Here is an 18922-nt window from a genome sequence, read left to right on the forward strand (position 1 = left end):
GTAAAGGGATATGTACTAGTTATCTCTTTACTCTCTTGGTTAACACTAGGTTATGTACTAGTTAAATCTTTACTTAAGCACTATACAAATAAACTTGAATTGAATTGCACTCAAATTCTTCAAAACATTTCGTTTCACTTAAGATTTGTAACAGCATGAAGGTGAGTAAACTAATGATTGAATTGGTGCTTTCCTGCAGGCTCTTCATGGACGTATGTCAGGTCAGATGGAGAGGGACCTGCGTGTGGATCTGGGTTTCCGGGGAATGCCTATGACTGAAGAACAGCGGCGGCAGTTCAGCCCAGGCCCTCGCACTACCATGTTCCGTATCCCAGAATTTAAGTGGTCACCCATGCACCAGCGCCTTCTCACGGACTTATTATTCGCCCTGGAAAGCGATGTACACATGTGGAGGAGGTATGAGGCTTTGTGGCCTACAGGAATAAGGTTTAAGGTTTATTTAAACTCCTGCATAGCTATACCAATATTAAATTATAGCAGAAATTACATCAAAACAAAAAATAAATAAATAAACGTTTTACGTTTATATATATTCCACAAAAACTAATCATATTTATAAAACTTGCACAAATAAGCATATTTGTTTACATTAAAACATTGATAATAAACCTGCATACATCTACCCCAAGATTATAATTAATTTTTTAAAATATTTTACTGATATTATTTGTTAAAAAGTCGAGTTGACTAGACCCACAGGGAATCTGTGTGTAAATATGCGTAAATATATCTATTTATTTTTATTAATACAGTGATATTATTAAATAATAAGCACATGTTCATATGATATATGCACAATACAGTTTGTAAAGTAATATTTTCTGTTTTTTAGTAGATCTATTATATGACATACTTTCTAATTTGGATATGCAATACTTTTTTAGTTACAATAAATCAGCAGATTTTGTAAATACCTCTGCACATAAATAGTCCTCTGAAGTTTTTTTTTAAAAATATATTTACATATATTTACATTTTCAGAAGAAATTTTATTTATTTATTTATTTTTAACATTGTTAAAAATCTTTTTTTTCATGTTTTAAGTTTTTAGTTACTATACTCTCTAAACTATTTTGCTTGAATCCACAGATTTTGTACGTGATTCTGCACAGAAATAGTCCTCAGATGTTTTTTAAATTTATTTTCAGAAGAATATTTATTTTTATATTATTTACATTGTGCTTAACAAAATCCCTTAATAGAAAGATCATGCAAAATCATTTACATTTCATTTACATAATAATATATATTTACATATTATTTAATACATTTTCAGAATATATATATATAAAAGAAGTTGCAAGAATTCTCTTGGTTTTTTTTTTCAGAAGAATTCTTTAATTATTTTTATTTTATTTTTTGTTTTTATTATTATTTTATTTACATTGTGCTTAACAAAATCCCAGTTTTTTCAGAAGAATTCTTTAATTAATATTTTATTATTTGTTTTTATTATTTTATTTACATTGTGCTTAACAAAATCCCAGTCTTGAAAAAATCATTTACATTTTCATTTGCATATAAAGTCTATTATACATATATATTTTTATTTTAAGAAGAAAGGTTATTTTATTTATAATTGTTTTATTTATTTGTTTTTACTTATTTACATTGTTTTGTTTTTCTATGTGTTAAGTTTTTAGTTACTATACTCTCACAATCATTCCACATACATCCACAGATTTTCTACACAATCCTGCACAGAAATGGCAAAAAAATGTCCTCATATTCTGTCTGGTCTTACACTGTAAATAATGCAGTGTTCCACAATTCATTCAGGGTAACCAACTGAAGTTGATTGAACAGAAAAAAATGAGGTTGTCCCAAGAAATTGTGTCATTTAAACTCAATTCCCATAAGTAGTTTAAACGAGCAGCAAAATAGTTTTTGGAGTGTACACTAAAAATTCCTATCACAAATCGATTAAGGTAACTTAAATGTTTTTGCAAATTGAAGTAGATTGAACATGAAACAATTAAGTTATCCCCCAAAAATATGTAGCTTGAACAAGCAGTAAAATTATGTATTTGCGTGAAATGACCAACTGAGAAATCTAATATTGGTCTTTTAACAACCCAGTCCTCAACCCCAACCCTACCATTCCCCCTTTCATATAATCTCAAGTAAATGTCGTTCCAGAACCAACAACCATCTTACAACACAATTGTCTGTAACTTCTTTAGTGTTTCTTCACAGTAAGTTAAACATGTTAAACACTGTGCTGTACTCTTTACACACGTCTTCACTGTTGTCTTTTTCTCTGTTCTTTCTTTCTCTCAGCCACTCGACGAAATCAGTCATGGACTTCGTAAACAGTAACGAGAACATTATATTTGTCCACAACACCATCCACCTCATTTCTCAGATGGTTGATAACATCATTATTGCCTGTGGTGGGATCCTGCCGTTGCTCTCTGCTGCCACCTCGCCATCTGTAAGTGGCACACGAGCGCCCCCTAGTGGACTTCCACACCAGTACAACATCCCTAAAGCACTACTTTTAAGGGGCTATTCTAAGGGGGAGTACAGTTGGAAGGTACAGTTGAAGCCAGAATTATTACCCCTGTATATTTTATGCTTAACAGAAAGAAGTTTTCTTCAACACATTTCTAAACATAATAGTTTAAGTTACTCATTTCTAATAACTGCTTTATTTTGTCTTTGCCATGATGAAAGTATATTATATTTTACTATATATATATTTTTAAGATACTATTCAGCCCTAAGTGACATTTAAAGGCTTAACTAGGTAAAATAGGCAAGTTAGGGTAATTAGGCAAGTTATTATATAACAATGGTTTGTTCTGTAGACAACTGATTAAATTATTGCTTAAGCAGGCTAATAATAGTGACCTTAAAATTGTTTTAAAAAAATTTAATCTGCTTTTATTCTAGCCGAAATAAAACAAATAAGACTTTCTCCAGAAGAAAAAATATTATCGGAAATACTGTGAAAAATTCCTTGCTCTGTTAAACATCATTTGGGAAATATATGGGAAAAGATTCACAGGAGGGGGAATAATTTTGACTTCAACTGAGTTTTTTTTATAAGAAAAAGTTGTTTCTGTTGTAGTGAATATCGCTGAATATTTTAAATGTTGACAACAATACGTATCTCGTCATATACTGATGAGGTGTCAGAACACATTTTAAATGTAGGAGTGCTGACTCCAGATCAGTTTTGCCCACAGACAGACACATCCTCGAGTGCTGCTGATGGCAAATTTCATTCTCTGTTGGAGCTCTTACACTGTACAATACCTTAAATATGAACCCGATCCTTAATCTTGCTGCTTTCTTCTCCTTTGTTGTTTGACATCTTACCTGCAACCTAACCTTTTAAACATTTTTGTAGCTTTTTCCTAGTACTTACTGACTCGGTTGTTTATTAACCCTCTTTTCTTGCTGCTTTTTGTAGTTTGTATTGCTTCTCTAATTCCTTGCTACCCCTTTCCCTTTAATTCTTTCTCTGTTTTTTCTGTCTTTGTTTTTTCTGTTTGTTTGTTTCTTTTGCATGTACAGAGTTCTAAGGTTAGCGCAAACCCTGTAAGTTCCACTTTATTTACTCTTCTCTGACGGTCACCATCTTGTTATTTTTTCATGATGTTGCATTTCACTAAAATCACTAATATTCATCAGAAAAATGAGATGCAATCCATTTCAGGTCTTATCATCTTTTTCAGCCTCAGACTATAAACGTCTTCATTTGTTTGATTGAATCACAGAAGTTTTATTATGTATTAAAGGTGCACTCAGTAATTGTTTACACTGTGCTGAACAAAATCTCAGTCATCTAGGACTTATTATAGAGATCATGCAAAATCACTCAAATTTTAATTTTCATATAATATATATTATACATTATAATATATATATATATATATATATATATATATATATATATATATATATATATATATATATTGCATATACATTTTCAGAAGAAATTTTATTTTATTTTATTGTTTAGATTTACAACTTGTATTTATATATATATATATATTATATATATATATATATATATATATGTGTGTGTGTGTGTGTGTGTGTGTGTGTGTGTGTGTGTGTGTGTGTGTGTGAGTGTGTGTGAGTGTGTGAGTGTGTGTGTGTGTGTGTGAGTGTGTGTGTGTTATTTTTTTCAGAAGAATATTTTAGTTTTTACATCGGGCTGACCAATATCCCTGTCAATAATCCTATTTTTTTTAAATATATATTTTTAGAAGAATATTTTATTTTATTTTTTATAACTTTTAGAAGAATATTTTATTTTATATCTTTTTAAAAGAATATTTTATTTTTATTTTCAGAAGAATATTTGTTATTTTTTAATACATTTTTTATTTATTTTATTTGATTTGATTGGTAACATTGGGCTGACCAATATTAAAATAATTTTTTTTCAGCAGAATATTTTATTTCATTGTATTTTTTATATCTTTTCAAAAGAATTTTTTTTTTTTTTTTTACATCGGGCTGACCAATATCCCCGTCAATATTCTTATTTAATTTTTTTATATATTTTCAGCAGAATATTTTATTTTTATTTATTTTCATAAGAATGTTTTAATTTTTTTCTTACATTTTTATTTTGTTTTATTTTATTTTATTGTTTACATTGGACAGACTAATATCAAAATCATTCAAATAAATATATCTATCTATATATCTATCTATATATACTGTATATATATATATATATATATATATATATATATATATATATAATATACATTTTTTCATTCATTCTTTTTCTTTTCGTTTATTTTTACATTTTCTGAAGAAATTGTATTGCTTTTTATCATTTGATTCTAAAATTTAATGACATTTTTATAGATTGTTTCATTTATTGTATTTACTTAGAATTGTACATATTTACTCCTTTATTTGTAGAACTCTTAATGAGTGTTACGCAAGCAGAGTGCACCTTTAAATATGAGATTATTGATGTATTTCAGTGCAATTTCATCAGTTGTGATCTTTTCCAGGCTCTATGTGATCAGCCTAAGTGCTCATATCCGATAAAAGCAGCTTATCATACCTCCAGTATGTTTGTGTTTCATCATCAAAGTCTGTTATACACAACAGACCTGCACACAGACACGGATATTCAATCGCTAAGTAAATTAACATGCATTGTGGTGCTGTGCTGAGCTCCCCAGCTCTACTGGTCATTATTAAGGGTCCGTATTAAATGTCAAATCTATTTGTTCCCCTCTGTGTTGGCCATAAAGACGCAAGGAAGTTCTTGCTTACAGAAGGGCGCAAAAAGCAGTGAAGTTAATAGCCTGCCAGGAAGCTCTGGCACAGGGGTAGAGGTGGGTCCCCTTATACATACCCACAATGCACTGCTGTGCAACCTCTTATCCACTACTATTATGTCTCCTAGCAACAAGCACGTTTCCAGGTTTCAACATCAATTATGTTATTTTAAGCGCTCAATTGTCGTCACCATGCTTTGAGTTTTATGTCTGGTAGAAGTTCATATCTCCAACCTATTTCAAAAGAGGCTTTTAGGAGAGCTTAAAAGTACATTCACACATTTTATAAAGCATAAAAATCTAACTTTTTATATTGATGTTGCAAAAATGGGGACGTGTTTGCAGACGCACTTCCTGTTCACACTCAAACGAGTGTCACTCCGGTTTGAACACGCTTCCCTATGAGGCTTTTCTGTCATACTGTGTGTATTTAAATGTGTTTGAGAGGCATGTTTCATGCACAGTTGGCCTGGCATTATTGATTCACCGCTTTTACACGGTTGTTTGTCTGATGGCACATCGTCACGTTTATAATTGTGTACTGGTGTGAGCACTTTGTGTCTTGTAGTGTGTGACTGTATCCCAAATCGCCCCCTATACTGTATACACATTCACCACTCCATACATTAGTCCACTAATATAGTCAACTTAAAAGAGTGAATGACAATGAGTGAGTTAATTCGAGCACTCAGAAGGGAGTTCATTCAATTCGATTTTCAACTTCTATGAAATAAAACATGATGGTGGTTTATAGTACATAATATAGTGTTTTTAACCACCCTATAGTGAAGTGCGTTATACTGTATATATTATAGTATTAACACGGTGTAATTATTAATGAATTATTACACAGTGTATTAATAGTGTATTAACTGTAGTGAACTAATCAAATGTAACTATATACTGTAGTATATATTTTTTATATATAAAGTGTGAGTTATATATATATATATATATATATATATATATATATATATATATATATATATATATATATATATATATATATATTAGTTGTTAGTTATTAGCTTATAAATGTTATGGGGACTTTATTCTAAAGTTGCAACTATTCCTCATTTTCTAACAGTTATTTAATGAAGAATAGTTGCAACTTTAGAACAACGTCCCAATAACATTCATAAGCTAATAACTGACACTTAACAAGTCTTTAGTAAGTAATTTTTTGGCTTAAGTAAAAATTAACAAGTAAAGCAGCTTGTTCATGATCAATTACTAATTTATTAGGTATGGCTATAAATCATTAAAATACACTTAACAAGTCATTTATAACTTGTTAACTAACAGCTTGTAAGTTATCTGTTGGCTATATTGACCTTATTCTCAAATGCGGAAGTGCGCCTGTTTTCGCGATTGTCTTAGAACTTCCGTTTCAGTCGCCTATGGGAGAAATGACAAGGAATAATAAACGGCAAAAACGGTCAAACTACTTGCTCTACAAACAAATGTTTGCATGACTATACAGACCAAGTAGAATAATACAACAAGGAAATATCAGTTTGCAACATCAAACAACGAAACGAGCAGTTTTTAATGTCTAAAAATGAATGGAAGTGAATGAGACCAGAAGTCTCGTGCTAAAAAGATTCAAATGGCAGCGCCCGCTCGTCGGCGGAGAATAAGGTCAATATAAGGCACAGTTATAAAAAATTAACAAACTACACTGCAAAAAATGCTTTTCTTGCTTAGATTTTTTTGTCTTGTTTCTAGTCCAAATATCTAAAAATTTCTAAATCAAGAAGAATTTCCTAGACAAGCAAAACATATTGTCTTGTTTTGAGAAATAATATGCCAATATTAAGTGAGTTTTTTCTTAAAACAAGCATAATAATCTGCCAATGGGGTAAGCAAAACTAATCTTACCTCAAAAGAAAAAACAAGATGAATTTGCTTACCCCATTGGCAGATTATTTTGCTTGTTTTAAGAAAAAACGCAGTGTGTGCTTTTGCAAAATAAGGAAAACAAACAGGGTAGGCATTCTGTCTTTTCTCTCTCCGTGAACTGCTTTTTCGAAACGCGTCAGTAAAATGCGCTGAAACTCTGCGAATACAAAACGCACACAGATAAGACATGTATTTCTAGAAAGCCTAAAGTGTCTTCTTTTAAACGCAGCTATGCATGAAATTTGTCCTGGGAGCACTGTACAAATGTGGCGGTGCTATTGACGGATGCTCAGGGCCCCTATGCGATATCTAGTGAATATATCTATGAGTGTACATCTGTTGTGAACTTGTTATTGTGGTGCATTCTGGGATTAATTTAGTGCACTTAAAATTAGTGTGAAAACAAAATTTGTAATATTTATTTTTCTAGCACACAATGTTATTCTTTAGGTGAACAATTAGTCTGTGCAAATTAATCCACTGAAATAAACTGTAAATAAAAATAATCTTCAATCAAATCTGACATTTTACTCCAGCATTTGGGCTAGTAGTCCTTCTCTGTTGATGTCAGTTTGACGGTTTCACCAACAGTATTCTTAGCCACGCCACTCTCATCATTAGTTTGCTCTGAGCGAATGATGTTCAACAACGAAAGTCCCGCCTCCTACTTAATATTCCGTTTCAGTTGAAAGTACATCAGCATACTAAAATAAAAGTCTCTGCAACTTCCAGTTCACACAGACTTTAAGAACGTCCACTATTTTTTGGACAACACTAATTAGCTGCTCCCTCACTTATGCAATAGTGGACTTTTTATATGGGTATATGGGGCGATCTTGGATGCAGCCTATTTTCCTGCTTTGAAAATGAATTAGGATGCTTTTCTAAACTTCTGGAGTTGGGTTATGTGTATGTGTGCATGACAGACGGAGCTTGAGAATGTGGAGGCGACTCAAGGCATGTCATCAGAGACGGCGGTCACGTTTCTCAGCAGACTGATGGCCATGGTGGACGTGTTGGTGTTTGCCAGTTCTCTGAACTTCAGCGAGATTGAGGCTGAGAAGAACATGTCTTCAGGTGGACTGATGCGCCAGTGCCTGCGATTAGGTGTGTATGAAGCATCTTATACCGCATAGAGTTATATTAGCCCTCCTGTATATCTTCCCCTAATTTCTGTTTACTGGAAATAAGAATTTTTTTTAAACAGATTTCTAAACATAATAGTTTTATTAAGTCATTTCTAATAACTGATAGGTTTTATCTTTGCCATGATGACAGTACATAATATTTTACTAGATATTTTTAAAGACACTAGTATACTTGTAACTGGGTTTATTAGGTGACTTAAGCAAATTAGGGTAATTAGGCAAGTCATTGTATAACAATGGTTTGTTTTGTAGACAATTAAAAAATATATATTGCTTAGGGGGAAAATAAAATTCACAACCCGGGCTCATTGTGGAAATGAAGCCTCGCGGACGTTTCTGCGAACCGCGATTTACGTCAGCGAGAGGCCGCTGTGCACGCTTTTTCGCGTCTCGGTAGCCCGCCGTTCGCGCCCGCGCTGTTCTTGCGCGAAAAGCCGCCGGATCGGCCGCCCTCCTCTTCCTTCTCCTCCTCCTCCTCCTTCCCTAAACCCAAGCGACGGTTTGCAAAAACCATCCAGAAAGAAAAAAAAAAGCAAAAGCCCTCGTCTTCGATTTCGACCGCGTTTCTGGATCCCGCCGCGTTCTCGCCCTTATTTTTTGGATTCTGTTTTTCATCTTACCTGATTTCCAGAACCGCTGTTCCCCGGACTCGATCCCAGTCGTCGTCCCCGCGGCCGGCTCCTCCTCCTCTCCTCCTTCGGGGCCTCCGCTCCGCTGACGCAACGCTGTGAGCTAAGCGGACAAACTGGTTGCATCAGGAAAGCCCTCCACTCGGAGGCGAGCCGTCGGCCGGCGAGCGAGAAGAGGAGGAGCGGAGCGGCGCCACACCGCCCTGCAGCGTTCGCTCAAAAAAAACTAAACGCGGCCTTACGTACCTCCGGCCACGTAAATCGCGGTCTCCTGAAATGTCTGCGGGGCTACGTTTCCAGAATGAGCATGGGTTGAATATTGACCTTAAATCTGCTTTTATTCTAGCAGAAATAAAAAAATAAGACTTTCTCCAGATGCAAAAATATTATAGGAAATAGTGTGAAAAAACTCCTTGCTCTGTTAAACATCATTTGGGAAACATTTGAAAAAAAATCACATGGATCACATGAGCGCTAATCATTTTGACTTCAACTATATATGTTTCTAGATATTTACTGTGTGCGGCAACAAAAACATCAACTGAAACCATACTTCTAAAAATATATGAGGCATAGGATACAACTCATACACATTAGCTGTATTTTTATCTCCATTACTAGTATAGGATTTTGTTTTGACACTTTCAACTGTATTTTGTGCATTATGTTGCTTGTTTGAGTCTGAAAAAGATCTGCAAAGTTTTTCTCTACAGCACTCTTTCTGAACTCTCTCAAATACCTTGATTGTAGTCCTGCATTTTCTTCCAGAAATATGTATCTGAACATAAAATAGTTTAGTTAACTTGCATATTGTAGTTGAGCATTATCATAATGATATTTCTTACAATATAACATTTCCCTATAGAAAAGTGTTTTTTTTATTTTTATTAGCCATGATTTTAAAAATTCTTCATGTCTAAGAGATGCTGCATCTTGATACACATCCAATTCCTTCTTCAATCATTTGCATTCAATGACCTAAGCAGCATCATGTGAACTTTAGTGTATTTTTGATCTTATACTTTGTCTGTATTGTAAAAAGAATTGAATACTTACATGACGGCTCGTCCGACATCTTGCTTATTGTCTCTGTGCTCATAAGTATGTATATAAGGAGTTTAAACTGACAAGACCAAGGTGTGCAACCCCCTTAAGAGTCATGAGCTTTTAAGGTACCACCCTCTTCTGGAAAGGGACGGGGAGTAGCAGTTAATTTACATTTAAAGAGACACACAAACAAAAGAAGGTCTTTTTGCTTTTGCCAAAAGGAACATTAAGAGCAGAAAGTAGTGTAATAAATAATCCATATTAGTTTTGAGCTAAAACACCAGGAACCTTTATATCTCAAAAAACAAAAACATTCTCTAAGCTATATTAAATAATATTAATATATTGTTATAATATATTATTTTTATTTATTAATATATTATATTATATATTATTTGAAATTTTAAAATATTTAAGTGTAACTTGTGAATGCTAACACATAAGTTTTAACGCATAAGCAAAACATTTTAAATACTTTACCGCCCTCATTTGCCTTGCCATTTCATCCTAAGTGTGGTGCTGTGTCTTTTATGTGTGTGTTGTGAATTTAATGAGTTGTAGTGAATGTGTTTTTCTGTTGTCAGTGTGTTGTGTAGCAGTGAGGAACTGTCTGGAGTGCAGGCAAAGGCAGAGAGACCGAGGCAGTAAAACCTCTCTGCCAATCAGCAAAACCCAGGAGAACCTCCAGACCGCAGCGTCCGCCAGCAAGGTTAAACACGCGCACACACACACACACACACACACACACACCTGCACAAAAGCAAACTCACATACACATGCAGAGAGCATCCACATGTAAGTACCTGAGAGTTTCAACAACACATCAGAAGCATTGTTTACACCTGGTATCAACTACCACCAACTACACTACCAATATCAATATATATGATGTAGAAATAAAACCAAATAAATTCATTATCCATGTTTTTATATTGTTTTAATTTACAGCTATATTTTAGGGGTTGATGTGTTTTTATTTCCTGCATAGCAATACCAAGATTGAATTATTGCAGAAATTAAATCCATACATCAATACAAAATACCCCCAAAATATATATTTCTATTTAGTTTTTCCATCTTAACAATTTATTTTTTGATTACAAATAAGATTTTTGACATTTCAAATACTTCAAGAAGGATGCAAATGCCTGATCCCTTTGCATTAAAATGGTTGTTAAATGAGTTTTCTAGAATAAAGTATTTACATCCTAAAACTATCTGTATACTTAAAGACTCAAAAAATCTAATAAATTATTGTTTGTATTTATTGCATTCATAAAGTCTATGTAAAGTGTGTTTAATTGATTTCCATATTTGCTAATTGTTTTAAGTAAAAATAGGCATCATAATAAAAAAAAGTGCAATATGTAAATTGCATCTTATTTTGCAACATTAGATTTTGTTTTAAATGTAAAAAAACTTAAACTTAAACTCTAAAAAAGTCAAAAATGTCTGAAATTTAAAAATATATATATTTTAGGCCTTAGGTCTTAAATTCGCTAAAATATTGTGTTGTAGGTCTTAAATCATTTTAAGTGTAGTTTCAAACTAATTTCGAGAAGAGCAATCAATTATAAGCCAAACTCACAATAAATAGCCCATCTCGCCTTACTCTCTTATCTTCGTTTTTGAAGAATCCCTTCTTCCACCCTATCTCTCCTTTACCAGGGGGAGCTCTCGAGAACTAGCTGATCTCATACCCCCTTACATGCTCATTGACCAGGCAGGAGAAAGCCCTAGGCTCAATTATCTCAGAGCTCAGGATTCTCTCCCGGGACAGCATGTCTATTAATATCAAGCAATATCTAAGTGTGAACTCTTGAAACAGGTCCTAATTTTTCTATGCCTATGTAAAGCTACCTAAGTGGGCCAACACTCATCCAATCACCAACAATCCATCTCAATAAAACTTTTAACGAATGTTTTGAACGAATGTTTTAAATGTCAAATTTGTTTAAAAGTTCTCCATGTATTAATTGTTACTTGCTGAGCACACTGACCTGGACAGACTATATTTGCATACAATTAGTTTATTTTAAATGTAATAAAAAATTGTTTAAAAATATAAATATTTATTACTTTACTATTTTAGGAAAGAACTACATTAATAGACTTTTTTTTAAATTGAGGCAAGTAAAAATCTTTTCCATTGGTCCAACCATGCCATTAGGAAAAAATCCTCCGCGTTTAGCCCTGTATAATTGTAAAAATTTAATTCCTAATGGCTTTAAAAAGGTCCTAAAATGTCTTGAATTTGACTTGATGAAACTTGCAGAAACCCTGCCCTCGACAAAGGCTTTTCTTTTTTACATTTTTGTCTTATTTTTAGTCCAAATATCAAACAATTCTTCAATCAAGAAGCATTTTCTCGTCAGCGCCAATAGCTTAGTGGTTAAGTGAGCTGACGTGTAGCATTGTGGTGCTCACGGTGAGTTCGATTCCCAGCTTGAGGTCCTTTGCCTGCCCTCTCTGCTCACAATACTTACCTGTCTGTAACCTCCACTGTCCCATCCTAATAAAAGGTTAAAAAAATAAATAAAACAGATTATTTAAAAAGAAGCATTTTCTAGACAAGCAAAACAAAATATTGTATTGTTTTCAGAAATAATAAATCAGAATCAATGGAGTTTTTCATTAAAACAAACAAATCTGCTAATGGGCTTAGATAAATAATAATATATATAAATATAAATAAGATTATTTTATTTATCCCATTGGACCATTATATTGCTTATCTAAAGAGAAAAAAAACTCACTTAATTTTGACTTTTTTGTCTGAAAACAAGACAATTTTTTTTACTTGTCCAGAAAATGCTTCTTGATTTTAGAATTTGTGTTCAAAATTATCAAAAGAGATGCATTTAAGCACCGATTGTGAACAGCAAAATTTCTTTATCTCCTTGTGTCGATCAACCAAAATGCACCTTAATATTTCGCATGTCATATTATCTTAAATTAGGCTCAATATAAAACGTGTTTTTGTACGGTCATCCTAGCCAGGACTCCCTGCATGCAAAGATTTTTGTTAATCTCGATGGGACCTTCCTGAAAAAAATAAAGGATAAATACAATAATACCGAAAAAACAATAATTTCTGATGGACTCTTTCTCACTCAGACTGTCATCCAGAATGTCCCGCGTAACCTTTCCCCCATCAAAGACCCGGACCGTCTGCTGCAGGACGTGGACATCAATCGTCTGCGGGCCGTCGTCTTCAGAGACGTGGTGAGACATTTGCTTACCTGAAAGGTGAATGTTTAGGTGGACAGAAGAGCGACTGCTGACCCTGCTGTTTGTTCATTAGGATGACAGTAAACAGGCTCAGTTTCTGGCTCTGGCTGTCGTTTACTTCATCTCTGTCCTGATGGTGTCCAAATACCGGGACATCCTGGAGCCGCAGCGGGAGATCGGCCGATCCAGCAGCCTATCAGGGAGAAGCATCCGACAGGAGATTAATTCGCCCACCAGCACAGGTCAACTTACTGCACAAAACAGGGCTTTTACATGCACAAGTGTACTAAATCAATTCTTAAGGTCCATGTTTTTATTTTTTTAAGATCGAAATTTCAAGATTTAATTTTCGGTTAACACTTTATAACAACTGCACACTAGGAATCATTTATTAAGCATTAGCTAAATAGTTAATTAATCATTTGTGAAGCATTAACTACGTTAATATACATTAGTAAGCAGTTTATAACTACATCTACGAATGCTGTGTTCTTGACTTGCATAATGTGCCATAATGATTGTGTTTTCATACTTTGTTGATGATGAATTTGTCAATACTAAATTAAATATTGCAATATTTAAAAAGCAGTTCTTTAAGGGTAACTGCAAGTTTTTTATGTATACGTAAATGATTACAAATTAGCATTTATATCTTATTATTCAGCCAAAAAATGCAGGTATCCACACTAATCCTTCATGTTAACTCAAATGGGTAAAGCCCTGCTTACACTGTGAGATTTCAGCCACAGTTTTGTCATCTAAGTGAAATTTGGGAAATCCTAAAAGATTTCTGAAGTCCTAGGCTAAAATCTGTGATCTTTGATCATTAGTTTGACATGATCACAGAGAGCCGCTTAATGCCTGTTGTGATCAGACTTTTCCTTCAATGAAGTTCTGGCAGTGTCAGAAGATTTCGAACAATTAACTGCAAAGTGTGACTACAGCCGCGGTCAGCGTCAATCCAAGAACTAATAGGAGTGCCGAATCTGATGACGCAATCCATGCAACAAATTAAAAAGACCGCGGGAAAGTGTCAAACCTTTTTTTTTTTCTGGTTTTATTATTGAGACACGCTGTGAGCAAAATTGCCGCTACAGATTGTTTACCTTTGCTGTGAGGATAATGAAAGTGTCACAGATGGACGACGTCAAATTCCATGGGAGCTTTCGTCCATGTTTGGCGCATCTTCGGGCTTTTTTTAAACGATCTAGGCGCAAAGTCTAAAGCGCAGGGACGGAAAAATTTGCAAAGTCCGTCTTTCTTGTAACATATCTACTGAAAGACATTATATTGTACATAAATAACATAACATTTGCATATTATTTAATAATATTAATGACATGAATGTAAAAACTGACATTTATATGTGCACACATTTACACATCAGTAAATAAATAGACTCAATGACTGAGCTAAAAAATCAGCAGAAAACTGTGTGCCCTTTGTAATAAGTAAATGGTGTGATGTTACGTAATTGTGTTACTCTAACTATTAATACTAGTTAGTGGATTATTGAGCTGAAAGTTTTAGTTAATGCTTTGTTAATTGCGCATTAAAATAAAGTGTGAGAGTTTTAGTTTTCCTTTCTAAAATAACCTTTACATGTGTGCAAAATTACAGAAAACCCATCGTTGTTCTCGGACGGTGTTCGTGGAGAGCGTCAAGCCATGACCCCTCTGGAGGATCTGCCTCTGGAAGCCTCGCTGCCCCACACAGACTCTGGGATTGGGGAGGAGCAGGTCACCGGGGCCCTGAACGGCTCCGATTTGGGCACAGACCACCACAGTGGCCTGGTGGGTGGCTCCGGAGGGCCCGACGCCATGAGCGAACTCCTCTGCACGCTGTCGTCTGAGGTGCGCAAGTCCAGCGAGTCCCTGCTGGAGTCTCCTCCTGGAGTGGAGGTGCTTAAACCGGCTGCCTCCATCTCCAGCATCAGCCAGGCTAACAAGGGCATCAATGTAAAGGAGATCCTGAAGAGTCTGGTGGCGGCACCGGTGGAGGGAGCAGAGGCGGGACCCGAACCACAGCCGTACCACCCGGACCCCGCACTCAAGAGGGAAGCGGCGGCCATGCTGCCCATGCAGTTCCACTCGTTTGACAGGTGAGCAGATCTGCTGCTGTTTCTGGAGCAAAACTAACACAAGATGATTATTTACATGTGCTGGTACTCTGTGTCACACAAACCTTAGTAGCGGACAGTGTTATTTAGATAATTAGTCAAATAGTTGCAGTTCTAGACATATTGAGCTGAAGGATAAATATATAATATTGTATAGTTTTTACAATATTTAATATTGAATAATCCTGTAGGCTAATATTAATAGACCTTAGTACAAACCCACAATTCATTGAGGATTGAGAAACAATGGTATGGTTCTGCTGAAAAATATTTTAAATTATTTATCCAAGCAAAATTTCATGTTTTATGTTAACATACAGGGGTTGAACAATGAAACTGAAACTCTGGCCAATTTAGTGTTGGTGGTTTCATGGCTAAATTTGACCAGCCTGTTGGCCAGTCTTCATTAATAGCACATCCAGAGTAATAGCACAGTTTTGCTTGAAATATTGCAAAGCAATATCCGACAAAAGTCTTGTCATTCATCCCAGTTTTAAGAGCAACACATAATAACTTGACTTCTAGTTGATCATTTAGGAAAGTGGCAGGAGGTCGATTTTTCTGATGAATCATCTGATGATCTGCATCTCAATCATCACAAATACTGCAGAAGACCTATTATAACCCATGTGGACCCAAGATTCTGACAAAAATCAGTCAAGTTTGGTGAAGGAAAAATCATGGTTTGGGGTTACATTCAGTAAAGGGGTGTGCAAGAGTGGATGGCAACATCAACAGCCTGAGGTATCAAGACATATGTGCTGCCCATTACATTACAAACCACAGGAGAGGGCAAATTCTTCAGCAGGATAGTGCTCCCGATACTCCAGCCTCCACATCAAAGTTCCTGAAAGCAAAGAAGGTCAAGGTGCTCCAGGAATGGCCAGCCCAGTCACCAGACATGAATATTATTGAGCATGTCTGTGGAAAGATGGAGGAGGAGGAATTGAAGATGAATCCAAAGACTCTTGATTGACTCTGGGAGTCCTGCCAGAACACTTTTTTAGCCATTCCAGATGACTTTATTAGTAAGTTATTTGAGTCATTGCAGAGATGTATGGATGCAGCCCTCATGGGAGTGATAGACAATCTTCATTCTTTTTCCACTGCACCATGACTTTATATTCTATACTGGACATTATTTCTGTTAAGTGACAAAACTTTTGTTTAAGCAAAGTCAGACCTTACTGTCCTAAATAAATAATTAAAAATCAAGGCATGATCTTTTTTTTTTTTTTTTTTTTTTTTTTTGTAAAATAAGCAAAATATACTAATCTCAAAATATACTAATATACAAAAAATACTAATCTCCACTTCTGGTTTCAAATGATCAACTAGAGTTATTATTTATTATATAGAGATCAAAAAGTTATTATTTGCTGTTCCTAAAACTTGGATAAGCGACAAGACTTTTGTCAGGAAGTGTACTGTTCTCTGATGAGTCCATCTTTACTGTCTTTCCCACATCCGGGAGAGTTACGGTGTGGAGAAGCTCCAAAGAAGCGTAACACCCAGACTGGTGTATCATGTTATATATAAAATCATGTCCGTCATATATAAAATATTTCAAATTTCATAAAATAATCACAAACATTATGTGGAAAAAAGGAATTTATTTTTTAATTACTTTTTTGTCTTTATTTTTTATTCGAAAAATGTTTAGACTAACAACAGATTAATCAATCTTTTTCTTTTTTATGATACCAAATATTGACCAGGCATACTTTTTTTTTACGGTGCTGCATACTTTTTAGAAGAAACTGCTGATGAGGGAAATTGCAGAATAGGAAAAAATTTAGTGCGGGGGCCCTTGTTCCAGACTGCTGTCTAATACAAAGTCTAGACATGTCACAAGGAGCGTGATGCTTATAAAAGTTTTGAAATATATTGAATATGCACTTAATTGTTCAGTTCTGGTATGCAAAGAAGGATTGCAGAAAAGAGGAAGTATGTCTGGGGGCAAGACTCAAAAGACTGCAGAATGACTGATAAGTGACGTTACACCAAAACTCCACCTGTTAATATCAGTTGTGTAAATATGCTGGAGTCAGGGAAATGGATGTTAGTTGCAAACCTCTTGAATGTAATTCATGTATTGCATTGGGGTAATGTAACCCAGAGCTCTGTCATCGAATTATTAATTTGTATCTAATAAATTACTAATATTTTTGGCATTGAAGAAATCCCGCTCCAGACCTTTTCTTATTGAACACGCATGAAATTGGCTTGATATTCCAACAATTACACATACCGTAATCATTTAAAAACTAAAACGTCTTACACATTTTTTCCCCATAAGACTGTTGCAGTGCATTCTGGATATACATATATATATATTTTAAGTGAAGCATATAGAGGATGATGTCTTGGATTTGGTCCAGATTGAAATATCTTCTGCCTTCTGCCTTTTACAACATCTTGTGCTTCAGGAGTTCTTTTATGAAGCCTAAAAAAAAATTCTGCCTACTGAGGCGGCATCTCTGAAAAGAGCGACTGGAGCAATAAATCATTCATGACTTGATGCAGTTACACTTACATGTGCTCCGTCAAGACTTCCGGAGAACAAATGAAGTCAAGAACACCTGAATTACGCAGTGCAAGCACTAGATTTTCCCCTGGTTTTTAATGTACTCCATTCCTCCTTGTCGAGCCCCTCATTACAGCAGCATTGGGGAAATTCAGACTCAATGTGGGGTCCACCAATACTCTACTGTACAAACCAAAGCCCCTCTGAACATCAATCCCCCTTTGTTCTTTCCAATTAAGAGTAACCGGTGAATAAATTATATATTAGATTATGCTGTTCGTCATTGACGGGCTTCTTAAATGTGAATAATTCATTAAGACAGGTGAATATTTCATCACACACTCCTTTTCACCCTCTGAATTGTTACAGGGAACATTCATGAGGTTGGTGTCTGTAAGATTTGTTTTAATAAAAAAAGTAAGGCTTTTTGTACAGCATTATATTAATCAAAAGTGACAGAAAAGTCTGTTTATTTTTAAATAAATGCTGTTCTTTGGAACCTTCTAGTCATTAAAGCATCCTAATGATTATTAAAGTGATTAATTTATAAAACTTATTCATTTATAATTATTAAAATAGTTATAATTATTATTATTAAAAATGTAAGAAATACATTATTTTTATTAATAATAAAAAAATAATTAAATATAAATATATTTTTGATATAGGTTGGCATAAATTATTTTTTTAATCTGGATTAATCTCACTGTAATCTTGGAATTCTTTTAGATTAATCTTGATTAAAATGTCTCATTTGAATTCTGCTGAAGGCATTCAGAATATGTGTGCTACTAAAATAATGACTAAAGGGAAGTCTTTGAGAACGGGTTTCTCAAGCCAGGTGGCTTATTAGACCAGGGGGCTCATCTCCTGTTTCCAAAATGCATCACAAACTGCTTGACAAAACTGTTCTACTATGATAATTGGTAATGAAAATAAATGATGTTCAATAAGGTGTACTTGTGTTTACTAACTGTTTATTCAGTTAAACATGAATTTTGAACTGTAGGCCTACATAAGCTACTAACAGCGATTTTTAA

The 18922-nt window shown here is 34.4% G+C and overlaps 2 protein-coding genes across 51 annotated transcripts in view; one reads left to right on the top strand and one right to left on the bottom strand.

Moving 5' to 3' along the window:
* LOC147842141 (uncharacterized) overlaps nt 1–18922 on the bottom strand; it is a 1078568-nt gene that overhangs the window by 893435 nt on the left and 166211 nt on the right. The window lies entirely within an intron of this gene.
* The window catches only part of nbeaa (neurobeachin a), a 320618-nt gene that overhangs the window by 245671 nt on the left and 56025 nt on the right, over nt 1–18922 (top strand). For 14 of the 50 annotated variants that reach the window (XM_087269440.1, XM_087269442.1, XM_087269448.1 and 11 more), the window contains 8 exons: nt 200–417; nt 2302–2455; nt 5253–5336; nt 8108–8288; nt 10590–10714; nt 13123–13230; nt 13310–13478; nt 14857–15337. In XM_087269440.1, the coding sequence (XP_087125566.1) occupies nt 200–417; nt 2302–2455; nt 5253–5336; nt 8108–8288; nt 10590–10714; nt 13123–13230; nt 13310–13478; nt 14857–15337 (1520 nt within the window). 50 annotated transcript variants of the gene reach the window in all.

Source organism: Danio rerio, chromosome 10 (genome assembly GCF_052040795.2).
Source record: "Danio rerio strain M-AB ecotype USA chromosome 10, GRCz13ab, whole genome shotgun sequence".
NCBI lineage: Eukaryota > Metazoa > Chordata > Actinopteri > Cypriniformes > Danionidae > Danio > Danio rerio.